General features: G+C 42.0%; 1 protein-coding gene across 1 annotated transcript in view; it reads right to left on the bottom strand.

Moving 5' to 3' along the window:
• Nucleotides 1-1,412: 1,412 nt before the first annotated feature.
• Nucleotides 1,413-17,192, bottom strand: part of ERCC5 (ERCC excision repair 5, endonuclease) — a 36,959-nt gene continuing 21,179 nt past the window's right edge. Inside the window, exons 9-15 of the mRNA XM_008065008.1 lie at nt 14,307-14,533; nt 13,822-13,941; nt 13,475-13,688; nt 11,341-11,485; nt 5,856-6,056; nt 4,938-5,022; nt 1,413-2,088 (exon numbers count right to left, since the gene is read on the bottom strand). Of these exons, the coding sequence (XP_008063199.1) occupies nt 1,498-2,088; nt 4,938-5,022; nt 5,856-6,056; nt 11,341-11,485; nt 13,475-13,688; nt 13,822-13,941; nt 14,307-14,533 (1,583 nt within the window). The 3' untranslated portion in view covers nt 1,413-1,497. The remainder of the gene's footprint in view (nt 2,089-4,937; nt 5,023-5,855; nt 6,057-11,340; nt 11,486-13,474; nt 13,689-13,821; nt 13,942-14,306; nt 14,534-17,192) is intronic.

Here is a 17,192-nt window from a genome sequence, read left to right as displayed (position 1 = left end):
GATTTGAATGCATTTATGTGGAAGTCAGTGTTGACTTTAGAAGAAAGCTGCTAGAGAACACTGCTAGAAGCAGACGACATGTTTGAAATTAGGAAAAAATAATAAGCAAAGCAGTTGCTGCAGTCCAAGTACTGGAGAAATTTGGTTGACAAGTAATTAGAAATGAGAACCTAAAAAATGCATCTAGGAGTCACTCAAAGATTATTGGACGCTATCTGTTTATATTTTGTTTTCACCGGTGAAGATTTTCTATTTGAAAGCTCAGGGAGGAAAACAGGAAGGATGGAAATACTAAGAATGCCAGAAAGACACAGAAGTGGGACAGTAGCGTGGAAAGCAGAGGCCCCAAGCTCAAAGTAATTGGGAGTACTGTCTTCAGACTGTTCTTAATTCTAAGCAACCAGGTCAGGAGTTCTTGTGAGAGGTCTCAGCAGAAGCAATCTTAAAATCACCTTTGCCCCATCGCTACACCATACGTCCATGTAACAAACATGCACGTGTAATCCGTGAATCTAAAATAAAATAAAATAATATTTTTTTAAAAATAGGCCCAGCACAGTGTAATCCCAGCAGCTTGGAGGCTGATTGGAATGCTTGAACCTAGAAGTTTCAGACCAGCCTGAACACACATATAGCTAGGCAGGGTGGCATACCTGTGGTCCTAGCTACTAAGGAGGCTGAGACAGGAGGATGTCCTGAGCCCAGGTGGTTGAGGCTGCAGTGAACTGTGATCATGCCACTGTGCTCCAGCCTGGGCGGCAGTATATACACACATACCAAATAACCTTGGCAGGCCACTCTCAACAAACACTTGTGTCCACAGTAATCAGCTCCTGGAAGCCACTCTTCAAGCTGACCACTTATACCAGCTCACCTCCAGTCCTGAACCTCCAAATCCATTTGCACAGAAGCCAGCTCTGAAAGGTGTTGTTTAAAAGCCAAACACTGTGGTACAGAGATTCCTATACACTTAATGCTCACAGGTAGATTGATGCACCCCATTTAGGTTCCCTAATTATTTGCTAAAACCACAGCAAACGTATTCAAATATGTTCCAGCAGGGAGGTTCCCTCCTGCCATCCTTTTAAGTGGAGCCTGAGGGAAAATGCGAAGCAGTGGGGAACAGGACTAAGTACCTGTGTAAAGCTGCCACTGTTGTGGAATTAGAAACATGGATGTCTTTTCTCTGGGCTAGCTCCAAAGAGGGAATGCATATTGAGAGTGAGTGCTGATCGATATGTCTTTTTCTTTTTTTAAAGGTGGGCAGAAAGCATCAGAAATTGTAAGATCACAGAAACATGAAGAGACGAAGCCTGTGTATACAAGGAAATACTCAATGGAGAAAATACATTGAAAAATAAACCATCAAGTGTAGCCAACCGTATTTTTAAAAACCACACACTAAACACAAAGACTGTGTAAATATATTTAATTTGATTACATCTTCACAAGAAATTCATTGCAAAATGCTAATGATAGAGAATGCATCGTTTTAAATTAGGTCCTCCTTTTTCTTCCCCTTGCATGCCTCAGTTGCCTTCTTTTCTTCCCAAACACGGATCTGGCAGTCACGAGGGTCGGCCTTGCTTCCTCCCCGTCATCATCACTAGAGCTGCTTGTGGTCACACCGTCCTCCTTTACACGCGCAGCTCTCACCGAGTCCTGCAAATCTGAAGAGCTGGTTTCTGACACTTTCGCTGCGTGTCTCCTTTGTGTGTTCATCAAAGCCCAACTTTCAGCACCCTGGCTTGCAGACGCAGCTCGCCACTCCGAGAGGGAGGTCTTCCCCAGAAACCCCCCACCTTTATTCTCTTCTTTAGCATCTGAAAGTCTCTTTCTTTTCAGGCTCGCTGGCTCTTTCAATTTATTTGCTATGCTTCTCTTCTGAGTTGTTCCTTTTGCCTTATCGAGTATCACAAATTCTTTCTCCATAGCAACAGAAACTGCTTCTATCTCACTGGCTTCTTCTTCTCTTTCTTTCCTTAGCATACATGTCACAGCTCTGTTTAGTCTCTGGCTCTTAATACGTTTAGCATCTTGTTTCTCCTGTTGAGCTAATCTAAAGAAGGAATCAATTCGGAGCTGTGTCTAAAAAAGAAAAGAAAAGAAAACAATAAATCATACAAGTAAATAAAGTCTCTAAACCAAATCAACAAGCTCAACATTGATCACCCATATTGGATTGCTATGTCAGAGAATTCACTATCTCCCAGAGCCAGTTCTCTCTCAAGGAATTACTAAAAGTAAATTTCACTTTCTAAATCATGCTAAAGCATACTTAGAGCAGTTGGTCCCCGCACCAAATCTGTCAACCAAATCCTCAGTCCACATCTCAGACATCTCTGTTTAGGGACTCAAAGACCATTAAATATTTTTCTGTAGCCAAATATATCATCTTCTTTTGAAGCAACACAATTTCATGAGGTCTGTTCTAAGCCTACTGTACCCTTCTTTTGAAAACATTATCATACAATACCTCTAGGAGGCAACTTCACAGTGTATATTAGGAGCTGTCAGAAATATTCATGCCTTTTGTTTAGCAAATCCACTTGTTTAGTAGTTACAAGGCCAGGCACAGGGGCTCATACCCGTAATCCCAGCACTTTAGGAAGCCGAGACAGGCGGATTGCTTGATCCCAGGAGTCCAAAAAACAGCCTGGGCAACATAGCAAAACCTCATCTCTATACATTTTTTTAGTTAGCCAGTTGTGGTGGTGCATGCCTGTAATAAGCTACTCAGGGGGCTGAAGTGGAAGGATCACCACTTCCACTTGATAGGGGTTGCTTTGAATTGTAGGTCATTTTGGATAGTACTGACATCTTAACAACATTGAATCTTCCAATCCATGAACATGAAATGTTATTCCATTTATTTTTGTCTACATCACTTTCTTTCAACTGTGTTTTGTATTTTTCATTGTACAAGTCATTCATCTCCTTCATTAATTGCTAAGTATTTTGTTCTTTTGATTATATTGTAAATGAAATTGTTTTCTTAATTTCATCTTACAGGCTCATACCTGTAATCCCAGCACTTTAGGAAGCCGAGGCAGGCGGATCGCTTGATCCCAGGAGTTCAAAAAACAGCCTGGGCAACATAGCCCAGGCTGTATAATCATCTCTATACATTTTTTTTTAGTTAGCCAGTTGTGGTGGTGCATGCCTGTAATAAGCTACTCAGGGGGCTGAAGTGGAAGGATCACCTGAGCCCAGTAGGTCATGGCTGCTGTGAGCCGTGATCACTGTAATTGTGCCACTGCACTCCAGGCTGAGTGACAGAGTGAGACCCCAACTCAAAAAAAACTACAAAAAAGTTACATATGAGGAAAATTATATGCCTAATGTTCATCACCACATTATTTATAAAAACCTGAAAGTTAAAAGTCCAGCAGGTAAACTGAATTAATTGATTTTAAATATCTTTCATGAAATATAATCTGGTCATCTGAAATTAAGAAAACTATGTCATACATAGAAAAAGAACTTAAGCTAATAAGCAGAGGAGAGGGAGGATTAGACATATCATGTTGCATTTATATATGGCAACAAATAGGTGTGGGAAATTGAAGAACAATAAAACTACATGTTAACATTGGTGTTAGGGAAGGTAGATAATGAGTAGTTTTAATTCATTTCCTTCACTTTCTAATTTTGGAAGAATAAACACATTAAGTTTTATAATGAAAAGGAAGAAAAGCATTATAACAAAATATATCTGAAATTAAGAAGTAACCTGTCACTAAGCCAAAAGCTTTCCTTCTTGGTTGATTGAAAATGTTTCTAAATAAACAAGGAGAAACTCCTGGAAATATCTGTCTTGCTCATGTTTTTTCAAAAGTAACCAAACCTAATAAAAAATGGTTTAATTTAAATATCTTACCTCAAAAATATGATCTCATTTCTACTAAGTGATTTATTTACATGTATGTTTTGTGGATTGCTTCCAGTGTGGGTGAAGGCTTGTTTTTTCTAAGTGGGAACATATTCAGAAATAATGCATTACATAGTTACCTAGGGGAACTGCAGGCCTCATCCAAAATCTCTCCTACTGACATGTAACAATGACTGAACTTATACCTTTAAAGATTCATTTATAGAATTTATTTATTTATTCACTTATTTATTTAAAAGACTAGAAACTGGGTCACGATGCTGCCCAGGGTGGCCTCGAACTCCAGGCCTCAAGTGATCCTCCTGCCTCAGCCTCCCAAAGTGCTGGGATTACAAGTGTTAACCACCGCACTGGCCATTTGTAGAATTTTTAAATGGTAGTGTGTATGGAAACTTTAATGATCAGAATAGCTTTGGATCGGACACTTCCTAAACTTTTTTAAGAATGAAAGTAGCTCTGATGGGGTAACATATTTAATCAAAAGCATTTTGGTGCAAAATCAATTATTAGATTTTTTTGAAAGCCAAAATGAGTAAGAAAGGACCTGAGCCGGGCTCGGTGGCACAGCCTGTAATCCCGCGCCTTCGGGAGGCTGAGGTGAGTGAATAGCCTGAGCCCGCGGGTTCGAGACCCGCCTGGGCAGCGAGACCTCATCTCTACAATAAATCAAAAAATCAGCTGGGCATGGTAGCGCATGCCTGTAATTCCGGCTACTTGGAAGGCTGAGGCAGAAGGATCGCCGGAGCCCAGCAGGTCGAGGCCGCGGTGGCCGGGAGCGGCCATTTGCACTCCAGTCTGGTGACAGAGTGAGACTCCAACTCAAAAAAAAAAAAAAGAAAGGACCTGAAAGTCCAGCCCTAAGTACAATAATATAGGCAATAAAGGCAAAGTTCAATTTTTCTCTTTTCCTATTTTCCTCTGTTATCTCATCTTAATTACAAAATGTAAAATAAAAGAGCTAACTGGTCTTTAACTGTCAGTCAACTATAGCCTTAGTAAGTTCACCCTCCATCCTAAAGTTAGGAAAAAAGCCCACCCGGATTACCTGTTGGGCGTTGAGTTGTTTTAATACTGGAAACAGAGATTCATCTGTCTTTGTTCTGTTCCAGCCGAAATACCGCTGACAGAATATGCAGGTAGTTAAGATTTATAAATGTTTTGAAAGATACTTAGATGAGTGAAATCAAAAGGCCCAAAGAATCCACTTTTGATTCTACTCCCTGTATCTCCCAAGGTTTTCATATTTACAAAGACTAGAGTGGTAAAAGAAAGGAATGGCAAAACAAGTCCCTCCAGCACAATCATCTGGCACTACGTTCTTCTCAATCCTTGAAAATAAACATGCCTAAATCCCATCTTAGGACATAAGAGACTCGTGACTGTGAAACAAGGTTAACCTGGAACGAAAACAAGTTTCAGATATCTTACAGACTTCTAACTGAGAGGAAAAAAAAACTGTAGCGAGATTAAATCTTATACAAGTCGTAAAATATCTATTCAGATGATTAAACACACAGAAAGGAAAACCAGTAACCAAAAGTACAAAATTAATCAGTTTCTATTCTTTCAGGATAAAAGTATGTGGTTGTATCCATGATGCTTATCACTGCTTCCCTCAAATAAAGATCCTCTCTAAAACTAAGGAGAGGTGCCAGAGCAGTGGTGCAGACCTGCAGTCCCAACTACTTGGGAGGCTGAGGCAGGAAGATCGCCTGAGCCCAGGAGGTCGAGGCTGCGGGGAGCTGTGATCGTGTCACTGCACTCCAGCCTGGGTGACAGAGATAGACCCCATCTCAAAAAACAACAATTTAGAAAAGGGGGAAATTAATGAAAAGGAGAGTTTTAGATAAATGGGATATTAAGAGAAAAAAATGATCCAAGTTCCTGTTTTCTGCTCCGTAAGTTTTAAACCAAAACAAATTTGGCTCAGTGCTCCTCTCTGTTTTATGAAGTCAAAGGATATTCTCTAATCTTGTCAAGGTCAGGCTTCCCCCACAGAAAGGAGCCCTTGGAGTCGTCCACCACCGGTTTGAGGTAAGCATCGGCAATAGCTGGGTTGGGAAAGCCAGGGGCGAGCTGCAGCTTCCGTAATTTTTTTTTCACTTTGGTGTCAAGAGGATTAGGTCTTATCTTCGTATTCTTTTGAGCTTCATGCCACCACTCTCTACAGGGTAAAGAAATTAACTAAGACATTACAGTTGATGCACTACAGAGTTAAAGTTAGAAAATGTAAACATAAGTACAGAATACTAAATTCATTATTATTGATATTATTAACCACAGTGTATGAGGACAAACATTTATTGAATATTTACTCTGTGCTTGGCACCGTTCACATGTTCAGAATTCACATGTTCGATAATCACACAACTGTCTTATCATCATCCTTACCTCACAGAGGAGGAAACTGAACTCAAAAAGGAGTAACTTGTCCTGGATTTCACAGCTGGACTTGGTACATCAGACCCTGACAATCTTCCTCAAGAGCTTACACTCATAATTACAAAACCACAAAAGCCATCACTTCTCTATGTCTATCTCTCAGCAGTAAAATGAAAGTAGCGTATCTATATTATTTATCACAAATCAAATAAAATAAGGGATACAAGAGTATTCAATAAAATGAAAATGTGAAAAAATATAAATATGCCAAGAACATGTTACATTTTAAAAACATTAAACATAACTCTACTTGAAGTATAATCCCAATTTTAGAATAAACATATGTATGAGGGGGACCCAAAAAAACCCCAGAATTGTCTTTTGGAAAGTGAGTCCCTTATAGTACACTCGGAATTTGTTCTTCAGATCAAACAGTCAACCAAAGTTTTTATCTGGAAGTATTGAGAAAGTTGTGGTCACAATTTGTGGAAGAAACGTCCCACATTGTGGCAAACAGGTGACTGATTCTTCCACCATGAAAACACACCTGCCCACACTGATTTTACCAAAATCAGAAGGACTCTCGTGCCACACCTTCCCTATTCACCAGATCTCATTCCAAGAGACATTTCTGTTTCCCTGGAGGAAAAAAAAAAAAAAAAACCCTCAAAGGGAAATTTTTTGTCATTGTGAAAGAGGTAAAACAAAAAATGGCAGAAGCACTAAAAGGCATCAAAATTGATGAGTTCAAAACCCTTTCTGAGCAGTGGAAAAAGCAACTTGACAGCTGCATCACATCAAACTGGGAGTATTTTGAAGGTTTCTGAAGTTTAAACATGTAAGAATATTCAATTTTTATAAACGAATTCTGGTTTGGGGGCGTCAGCCCCTCACATATGGATAAAGAGAGAAAAAGATATTTAAAATAATTAATAGGTCAGGCGTAGTGGCTCAAGTCTATAAACCCAGCACTTTGGGAGGCCGAGGCGAGAAGACTGCCCAAGCTCAGGGGGGTTCAAGATCAGCTTGGGAACTTGGTGAGACTTGGTCTCTACAATAAATAAAAAAATAAGCTGGGTGTGATAGCGTGCACGCCTATAGTGCCAGCTACTTGGAAGGCTGAGGTGGATGGACTGCCTGAACCCAGTAGGTCGAGGCTGCAGGACCGTGCCACAGTACTCAACCTGGGTGACAGAGTGAGACTAGACGCAAAAATAAAAAATAAAAATAAAGTGATAAATAACAGTATCAACTATTATCTTGCTGTGTGCTAGGCAATATTCTAAGCGAGAGCACAGCTGTTCATTTTCTCCTTTATATTTCATTCGTTTTCCAACTTTTTCTAAGCCTGACTTCTTATGGCAGGTCAAAGACAGCCACGCATTCTCCCACACTCCTCCCATCCAGAAGTGGGGTCCATGTCGCCTCCCTTGAGTGGGCGGGGCTCTGTGACCGACTGTCCCGAGCAACAGGCAGGAGGTGACACTGTGCCAGGCCCTGGAGGCCGCCCCTTCCGCCTCCCGACTCTTGGAGCATCTGCTCCTGGTGCTGGGAGGAAGCCCAAGTTCACCAAGAGGTGCAGATGGAGAGGCCCCAAGGCCCCCGGCCACCGTCTGGATGAGCTCCCGGCTGACAGTGCCACCCTGCCAGCCATATGAGCCATCTTAATGTGACTCCCCGAGCCCAGCTGGGCTGTCCCAACCTTCAAGGAACAGCCTCTCCCACGAGGCCTGGCCAAACCTTAGATTCCTGAGGGACCTCGATGACTGCTGCTGTTTGAAGCTACCGAGGTGTAAGGTGGTCTGCAAAGCAGTGACAGATGGCCAGAAAAGTTTACAATTACAAAAAAAAAATGGCAAAAAAGCGAATAACATAAACACAATCCTCACCAATCCATGCACTCAGTGGAACCTAAAAGTCACCTCTACCTCACATCCCACTGCAGCACACGCCTCCTACCTCGGGCAGGATTAGGGGATTCACAGGCTGGGTGCCTCGGCCAGGGTTTCACCTTGCCGACGCAGGAGTGCCATCTAGCGTTGGAAAAGACTAACGGCGGTCTCGCTGCAGTAACAAAACGCAAAAAGGAAAAAAGGACTTCTCCCGGTCGCTTGTACAACACTGTTCACAGGAGTGCACGGGGGGAATACCTGCAACTCCCTCCACCTTTACTTTTGAATGTTCGTCTTTGAAGTAGTCCTCACGACTGCCGGCCAAGAAACTCAGCACAACACGGTGAGCTCACAAAGCCAAAAGCAGCAAGAGGGCCTGGCGCTCAAGGATGAAAGGAAGAAGGCATCGCTCCGCCAGCTGAGCTGGGGGGAGACAGTAGGGAGTGGTGGCAAGTGTGATGAAACTGAAAGGATTCGTTCCCGGGTAGAGGCTGATTGGGAGATATTTGGGGAGTAGGGCACCATATATTCTGAGCTCCTTTTCTTCCCAGAAGAATCCATAATTTTTGTCAACTCTTCCCAAATGGCACTGCTGGTCAATTCAAAATTAAAACTCTATCGAAGAACACGCTGTGAGGGTCAAACCACGGGAAGCTAAGGCTGAATTCCACCTGCAGGCCCAAAATAGCTCCCACTTCAAAGAACAAGGGCCTGGTCAGGAGTTGAGAGCAGAAAAGAAGGAAACAACATTCTAATTTGACTGGTTCCCTACCCTTCTCCCTGCTCTTTAACTCTGCCTTCAGTCTAAGCCTCCTGAGCCAGGCAGGGCTAAGACTACTCCCACCTGGCCTCAAGGAGCTGGAAGACCAAAAGCAGAAATGCTAATGATGACCACAAACCACAAACAATTCCACAGGCAACAAACGAGCAGAAACTGTTAAACAAAGAAAAGGAAAATGGCATAGACACCTTCACTAAATCAGAAATGCAACCTGTCAATAAACACGAGAAAAAATTCACCAGTAATTAGGAAACCAAATTGAAAAGTCAAATGCCATTTTCATTTCTCCTTAAATAATAATTAGATAAGAACCCAAAGATATATGTATAGGACACCCAGATCAATGTTTGTCTACGCTTTTAAAAAACGAGAGAGGTCAGGCAGGTGGCTCACATCTGTAATCCCAGCACTTTGGGAGGCTGAGGCGCAAGGATTGCTTGAGCCTGGGAGTTGGAGACCAGCCTAGGCAATATAGTGAGACCTTCCTTTGTCTCTGGAAAAAAAAAAAAATTAGCCAGGCATAGTGGCATGTGCCTGTAGTCAGCTACTTAGGAGGCTGAGGTGGTAGGATTGTTTGAGCCCAGGAGATGAAGGCTGCAGTGAGCCGTGATCATGCCACTGCATTCTAGCCTGGGTGACAGAGTAAAGTCCTGACTCAAATAAAATAAAACAACAAAAAACTGAAAATAACAAAAGGCATTGAATTAGATTAATCATGATAGAACCAAAACCAGATTACCTGAAGCCATTAAAAGCAATTGTATAAATGCACACATGGTTAATAATGCGCCTTGTTCTATCATCATATGGGTTACAGGCAATATAAAAAGTATACAGCATCATCTCATTGTTGTAAAAAAATATGATACATATACCTTATATGAGTATTCGTGTATATATAATGTATATGAATGTACATGTGCATAGAAAAGTCTAAAATTACATAAACAAACACAAACTGTAATCTTTTTAAACCACATTTTACAATTTTTCTGTTAGGTATTTATTTTATTATTTGTATAATAAAGTTATTCATAGTTTTTCAAGTTATTTACCTACCATGATCTATGAACTACCTGATAACTTACCCCCAGTATAACAATTTCCTCAACAATAAGAAATTATAAAAAAGAGATAAAGTATAAAATAAAATATAAAGAAAGTCAAATAAAGTATAAAATGCAATACCCTGGTATGCATGCTGAGTCAAGAGGGCCATAATCATTACAATGTTGTGTTTTATTTCAGTGATTCTTCAGACCAGAGCACCATCATGTTTTTATGGCACAGGAGGTGTAACTGGCAGGAACACGAAAGGATGGTTAAATCAACTACCACCCAGCCGGGCAGGATGACTCATGCCTGTCATGCCAGAACTTTGGGAAGTGGAGGTGAGAGGACTGCCTGAGCCCAGGGATTTGAGACCAGCTGGGTCTGATGGCACACGCCTATAGTTCCAGGTAGTTGGAAGGCTAAGGCAGAAGGATCACCTAAGCCCAGCAGGCCGAGGCTGTGGTGGTTGTGAGTGTGTCACTGCACTCCAGCCTGGGCAACGGAGTGAGACTCCAAGTCCAAAAAAAAAAAATCAACTACCACCCAAAATTATCTCATGACAAATGGATGGTTAAAAGATGCCATCATAACCCTGTGACTATACCAAAGATAACTGTGTTGTAGTTTTAGAGATAAAAGGATACATTTTACAGTATATCGATTTTTTTTTAAAGATGCCATCAAGCACAAACCTTAAGAAAGAACTCCTTCCACAGACATACTCATAACTCCTACCATCTCAGAATCTTCAATACTAAAAAATGTACCCCGAGGATAGCACAGCTCTGGGTTCTGGATGGACCGAGACTCCACCACTGAACAATCACAATATTCACATGGGGAGAAGCAGGACAGCAGCGCTGGGTGTGAAGGTCCTGGCCTTATGTTTCCAAGTCCCTTCTTGGCTGACCTCTCAGAACAGGAAACACACAGAAGGTCAGCCACTGCTGCTCCACCAGCGCCCCCAAAAGCATGGGAGCCCAGGGTCGGCCTGTGACTCACGACTCAGTCCTCACTCCTATCCGGAGGCCAGCAAATGCCTGACACACAGTAGCTACTCAAGAAATACTTGAGTGGATGAAATGGCAACTTCTACACTCCTGTGAAATCCACAGTATTGGTTTTGTACCCTTGAACTAGGATAAGTTCAGCACCACTAAAAAAGAAACTGACTTCATCAGAACTCAAGAAAAGGGAAAACAAGCTTTAGCAACCCCAGCCAATACCTTTTGCTGCTTTCTCAATGAACAATGATTTGTGATGGTTCATGGTGCAAATGGTTCTGTTAATATAGGTATTTATATCAACATCTGATTTACAGAAATCAAGAAAACACTTACGAGAACTTTAGGAGAGGTTCCAGGCCGTGTCCTGGGAATTCATTGAGAATTTCCATGGCTGTTACACAACCTACAGTTGGTATCCCTTCAGTATAATCACTTCCAAGCAGATAGGCCAAATTTATTAATTTATTCCGGTCCAATCCTGTAAGAATCACGGTTACACTTTTCTTAATTTTTATTTGATACAGCTTTATTACATAACATTTATAAAGATGTTTTTATATAAATTATATAGGTGTACTGCACCTACATGTTGGTTGCAGCATAATTCAACCTAAATGCCCATCGACTGATCAGTGCTTAGTGAATATATGGTATGTGTATATACCGCGGAAAGCTGTACATCCATAAGGAAAGAGCAAAGTCATGTCTTTTGCTGCAACTTGGATGGTATTGGAGACCATTACCCTAAGTGAAGGCAGGAATGGAAAACCAAACAGTGCATGTTCTCACTTATAAGCTAAGGGTCTGCAAAGGCATACAGAGAAAGGACACTGGAGACTGAAGAGGGAGGACAGAAAGGCGGGAGGTATGCAAAACTGCCAATCAGGTACAATGTCCACTAATGGGGGTGATGGGGACGCTTAAAGCTCAGACTTCTGCACCGCCACACAAAGTAGCCATCTGTACTCCTGAAGCTATCAAAATAAAGAAAATGTTTAAAAATATCGTATAGAGGTGTGTGTGTAGCTTCATTTGACAACCAAAAATATCTTACTGTTTGAAATAGATTCTTTTATAAAATGGCATTCTGTTAGTATCTTTAAAGTTTCATACATCCTCACAGCTTTAAATGCCCTCGACATGCTGACCCCTACATACAGCGATCTAGCCTGGATCTCTCTGAACCACAGATGCATATTCAACTAACACCACCTCCACTTGGGTGTCTAACAAATGGCTCAAGTTCAGCACATCCAAACCTGACCTCTTCGTTTCTCCCTCCTCACTCTGCTCCGTCCTTACCTTATTTCGGGCAGGTCCACTTGCCTAGCTGCTCAGGGCCTGGAGTCCTCCCCGACCCCTCCCCTCCTCTCACGCCCCACTCCCAATCTGCCCATACACCCTTGCCCAGCACAGCAGGCCTACCGGACTTTGGGCTCTTCCTTCTCTCTGACATTAACCCTGGACACTCTCCTCCTCCGCCACTCAGACTGGCCCCTTGCTTTCCTAGAACACACCCTACAAGCTTCTGCCTCAGGGCCTTGGCACTCCCTAGTCCCAAATATCCATCTACAGCACTGACTTCCTATTCCTTTGGCCTCTGCCCTGAAGTTAAATGAGTGAAAACTTTTTCTGAAACAGCACCTGTACTCTCAATGACTAGCTCACTTTCTTTTCTTTTTTACTGCTATGTTTTTCTATATGACACACACCACCAACTGTCAAACTACAATTTATGTATTTGTTTAACACCTGCTTCTCCTACTAGACTATTTTATTCCCCGCTGTCTCCCCTTTGTCAAGAACAAGGAGCATACAGGAGCCACTCAATATATATATGCTGTCTCATGCCTATAATCCTAGCACTTTGGAGGACAAGGTGGGAAGATCGCTTGAGCCCAGGAGTTCAAGACCAGCCTGGGCAACATAGTGAGACCTCGTCTCTACAAAAAAAATACAAATATTAACTGGGAAGGGTGGTGCACACCTGTGGTCCCAGCTACTCAGGGGAGCTGAAGTAGAAGGATCGCCTGAGCCCAAGAGGTGGAGGCTGTAGTGAGCTGGGATTGTGCCACTTGACTCCAGCCTGGGCAACAGAGTAAGACAGGTGAATGGAAGAATTAAGATCAATGAAGATCAATGCCAGAAACACCCATATGTGCCCAGGAACAAGAACGACTGCCCCCTGCTGTCCCTCTCCACCATCTCCAGTTCATTCTGGAGATCTCAGGTAACCAGTCAAAGTCTAACCAGGTCAGAAGATGATTAAACTACCTACACATACCAAGATATTAACTCCAATTTTAAAAATCCTATTCCTCTATAGAAGCAAAAGAACACTTACACGAAAACTTGTGTAACCCTACCATTTCCATTCTTGCATCAAATTAGTTCCTTGGGGGAAAAAAATTCATAAGACAAATTCCGAAGGTACATTCCAGAAAGTAACTGTACTCTGAAGTCTTACCTAACTGATTATGAAAGTCCACATACTGGTAATACTCCACAAACTTGTTTTTATTAAAAAAGTTTTTATAGACATGCCGTGCTCCAAACAGCCAGATATCGCTGTCGTCGGTGATGGTTCCAGAAGTCTGATCAGTCAGGTCCAGGATGGCGCACTGCGCCTCTGCCTCCATGGGAGCCTCGATGTAGGGGATGCCAAACAGGCGCAGAAGTTCCTGCAGTTACAGACACACAGTGACCTCCAGGGAAGTGCGTTACCGGCCTAGACCACAAGGGGAAGCAGTGCTTTACCATTTCATGCAATGCATCCCCTGGTTGCCAGAGGTTGCCCAAGCTGACTGCACCCACCTGGCTTTCCAGAAACATCTGTCCGGTGACAGTGGCAGCGACTCGTTCTTGCTGCTGTTTTTGAGCTTTCAGTGAATTCTGCTGGGCTAAGAGGTCGCTCTCCAGAGTTTCCAGCTCCTCCTATAAACAAGATTTTTCATCTGTAGATCATCACATTCATATACAATCCAATTAAGTTCACCTGTTGCAAAAAAGCCTGCATTTAGTCTGACTGAAATTACCAATAAGTTCTTTCTCCTTAGAAAGTATTTCACTCGGGTTGCTGAGGAAGGTCCTCAGAAATAGCTTTAGAGCTCCCTCACTAAATCTCATGGAAAATGGAGTCTATCCCAGGCAGGAACTTACACAAGAAAGGAGCCATCATCAGCCCAAGAAGATGCCCTGCACATAGCTAACAAATATTCACCCAGCAACTCCTTAAAACTCAAAGCCTACTTAACCTGGTTTCCTCAGCAGGAAGGGAAAGCATGATGCTACGTCATTACCAAATTAACATCTTGCCATTCATTGAGCGGCTCGTCAGCATCTTTGCCAGCTTCTTCCTGTGGCTCAACATCCACGTCGTCGGCTTCAGAGCTGTCCCTTGGGAGGTTCTCGGTGTCAACAGTGGCTTCTTCCTCCTCCACTCCTATCAGTTCCTCTTCACCTTGTTCCGAGGGAGGCTTGGAAGCGTCATCTTCACTTGTCAGGCTCTGCACTTCGATGAAACTTCCTGTATCAAAATAATAAGGTCACTTTATCCACAACTGAAACATTAAGATTATCCTGAAATCTTCAAGAGCTTTCTGAAGGATCCTGAGTTAAAAAAACAAAAACAAAAACAAAAAGCAACTGAGTATGAATATAAAAGAAAACTTGTAATAGCAACATGTCACTATTAAACAAATTTCATCGCAAAGGCCTACAACTTCAAAATAAGCTTTCTCAATTATATAAACCAGAATTGTCTTTTAAAGTAAGAACCAAACTCTCTAAGATTTGCATGTCAGTCTTATACAAATACATTCTAAGTTAGCTAATACTGTTGTAAACATTCAAAAAGGATAATTATCAAAGTATGTCAACAATTATGGAGGTTGTTAAATATGTTTTTATGCTATTCCACTATAAACAAAGCACAGAATAAAGAATAAAGGAAAGGATAAGTCCCCAGGAGAAATAGCTCTTTCTCTTCCACTTTCCTTCATCCCTCTGTTTTTGTCTTTCCTTTTCTTCAAAATATATTTCTTGTTTCCCTTCCTTCCCTTCAGGTAGAGGGGGCTGGCAAGGCCTGTCCGGCTGGGTTTAAGAAGGCAACCGGGACAGAGGAGGAGACGGGGACCAGGGAGGCAGCTGGGACCAAGGAGGAAGCTAGCAGGATTGGGAGATGGTTACAAATAGAGAATCCGCAGATAAGAAAATATATTGAGGATAATAGATCATTGGAGCAATGTTTCTCACCATTAAGAAAGTTATAGAAAAGGGGGCTAACATGAACCCTGTAATACTGAATTGCAAATGCAGTTATCAGTGCAAATGCATGGATTTTAACATAAAGATAGACATGGAAATAAAATAGATGTGTGTGTGTGTGTACATAAATATATTTCCTGGTTCTCTTGCTGAAAGGACCTGCAATGACAGCCCAGCAACAGTGAGCACCCAACAGCCAGCTTATGATTTCTCAATACCATACACCACTAAAGGACCCAGGGCTCCTTGGTGAAATGGCTGATGCCAGGGCAAAGTTAGTACAAGATAATCCTAGAACATCTTGGCCAGAAAGTAAGGAAATGCTCAAAATATCCTGGGAAATTGTCAAAAGCCACTTGAAGAAGCTGTACTGGCCATGAGTCACTTGAAGGTGTCCCCACTAGCCAAAGTTGGGCCCTCTGAACAACTGAGCAACAAAGAAAATTATGACAGTATCAGCTTAAAACTCACTGAATAAAATAGGAATCCAGGAGTTTACACTGATTTAGAAAATACCAAATGGGGAACAAGGAAAAAAATCTTTTTTTATGGCAGGATGCAGACTAATAAATATATAGGGAATGACAGAGTTCATTAGAAAATCACCATTTGGCAACCAGAAAAGTAACAATTTATTCAGGTAAAAATCAACAATGGATGCTAAAACAAGTGGCTGAAAGTCTGTCCAGGAACAGTATATTTACATAACTCCAAAAATTCCTTTTCACAAAATACTTATTAATTACAAAGGGGAAATAGTAACCTAAGAGTGAAGAAACCTGGCAACTACCAGGAAACAAACTGAATGTGTGTGTGTGTGTGTGTGTGTGTGTGTGTGTGTGTGTGTGTGTGTGTGTATGTGTGTGTACACCTCATTCTTATTACTGAACGTAGCTATCATCTATGAAGTCTCTGTAAACACTAAATTAGCCAACACTGAGTCACGGCTCTTAGAGGAAATATATATATGTATATGTATACACACACACATATATACACTATATGAACATATTTCATACATATTATTACCTTAAATACTAAAAACCACCATCTTAGTAGAGTCTATTCTTTATTTTACAAACAAGAAACAAGGTTCAGAAGTGACTTGCCTGAGGCTGTCCCACTAACAGGTGCCAAGGTTGGATTCAGACCCCGTCCAACAGGCCTGAGGGCTTGAGCTCCTTGATCCGCACTACACTGTGGCCTGCTGCCCCCACCCTCTGGCCATCCCTGTTGGCGCACTGGAATAAGGCAGAGTATCACCTTGTTCAACCTCAGCTGGGGACAGTGTGGCAACTCACATTTTTCCCTGCTCTCCAACTGTCCTCAAATGATCACAAAGACACCAGCAGTGAGTACTGATTCTGGAGTTACAAATTGTAGCAAGTATGCAATTTTGCAAATAAAGAACCTTGATGAGGATTAATAATATGCATACGTGTTTGGATACAGAGATGTATGATATGCACACACAGTGATGAAGACAGAGGGAGACAGAGAGACAGCAAGGCAAATGTGATAACATGCTAGCCTTTGAGGTACTGGTGAAGGAACCAAAGGGTTTTGTAATATTCGTTCAACTTTTTTAAAGTTTGTAATTATTTTAAAATGTATTTCTTTTTTACTTTTTTGAAGCAGGGTGTCACTCTGTTGCCCAGGCTACAGTGCAGTGGCACAATCACGGCTCACTGCAGCCTCAGCTTCTTAGACTCAGGCAATCATTCCGCCTCAGTCTCCTTAGAAGCTGGGACTAAAGGGACATGCCACCATACCTGGCTAATTTCTTTTAATTTTTTGTAAAGATGAATTCCCATTATGTTGCCCAGGCTGGTGTTGAACTCCTGGGCTCAAGCAATCCTCCCGCCTCAGCCTCCCAAAGCACTGGGATTACAGATGTAAGCCACTGCCCCCAGTCCTAT

This window comes from Carlito syrichta, unplaced genomic scaffold, assembly GCF_000164805.1.
Source record: "Carlito syrichta isolate Samal-C Ts95f unplaced genomic scaffold, Tarsius_syrichta-2.0.1 Scaffold308132, whole genome shotgun sequence".
NCBI lineage: Eukaryota > Metazoa > Chordata > Mammalia > Primates > Tarsiidae > Carlito > Carlito syrichta.
The sequence above is the reverse complement of the archived record's forward strand: the minus strand, read 5'-3'. Positions and strand labels throughout refer to the sequence as shown.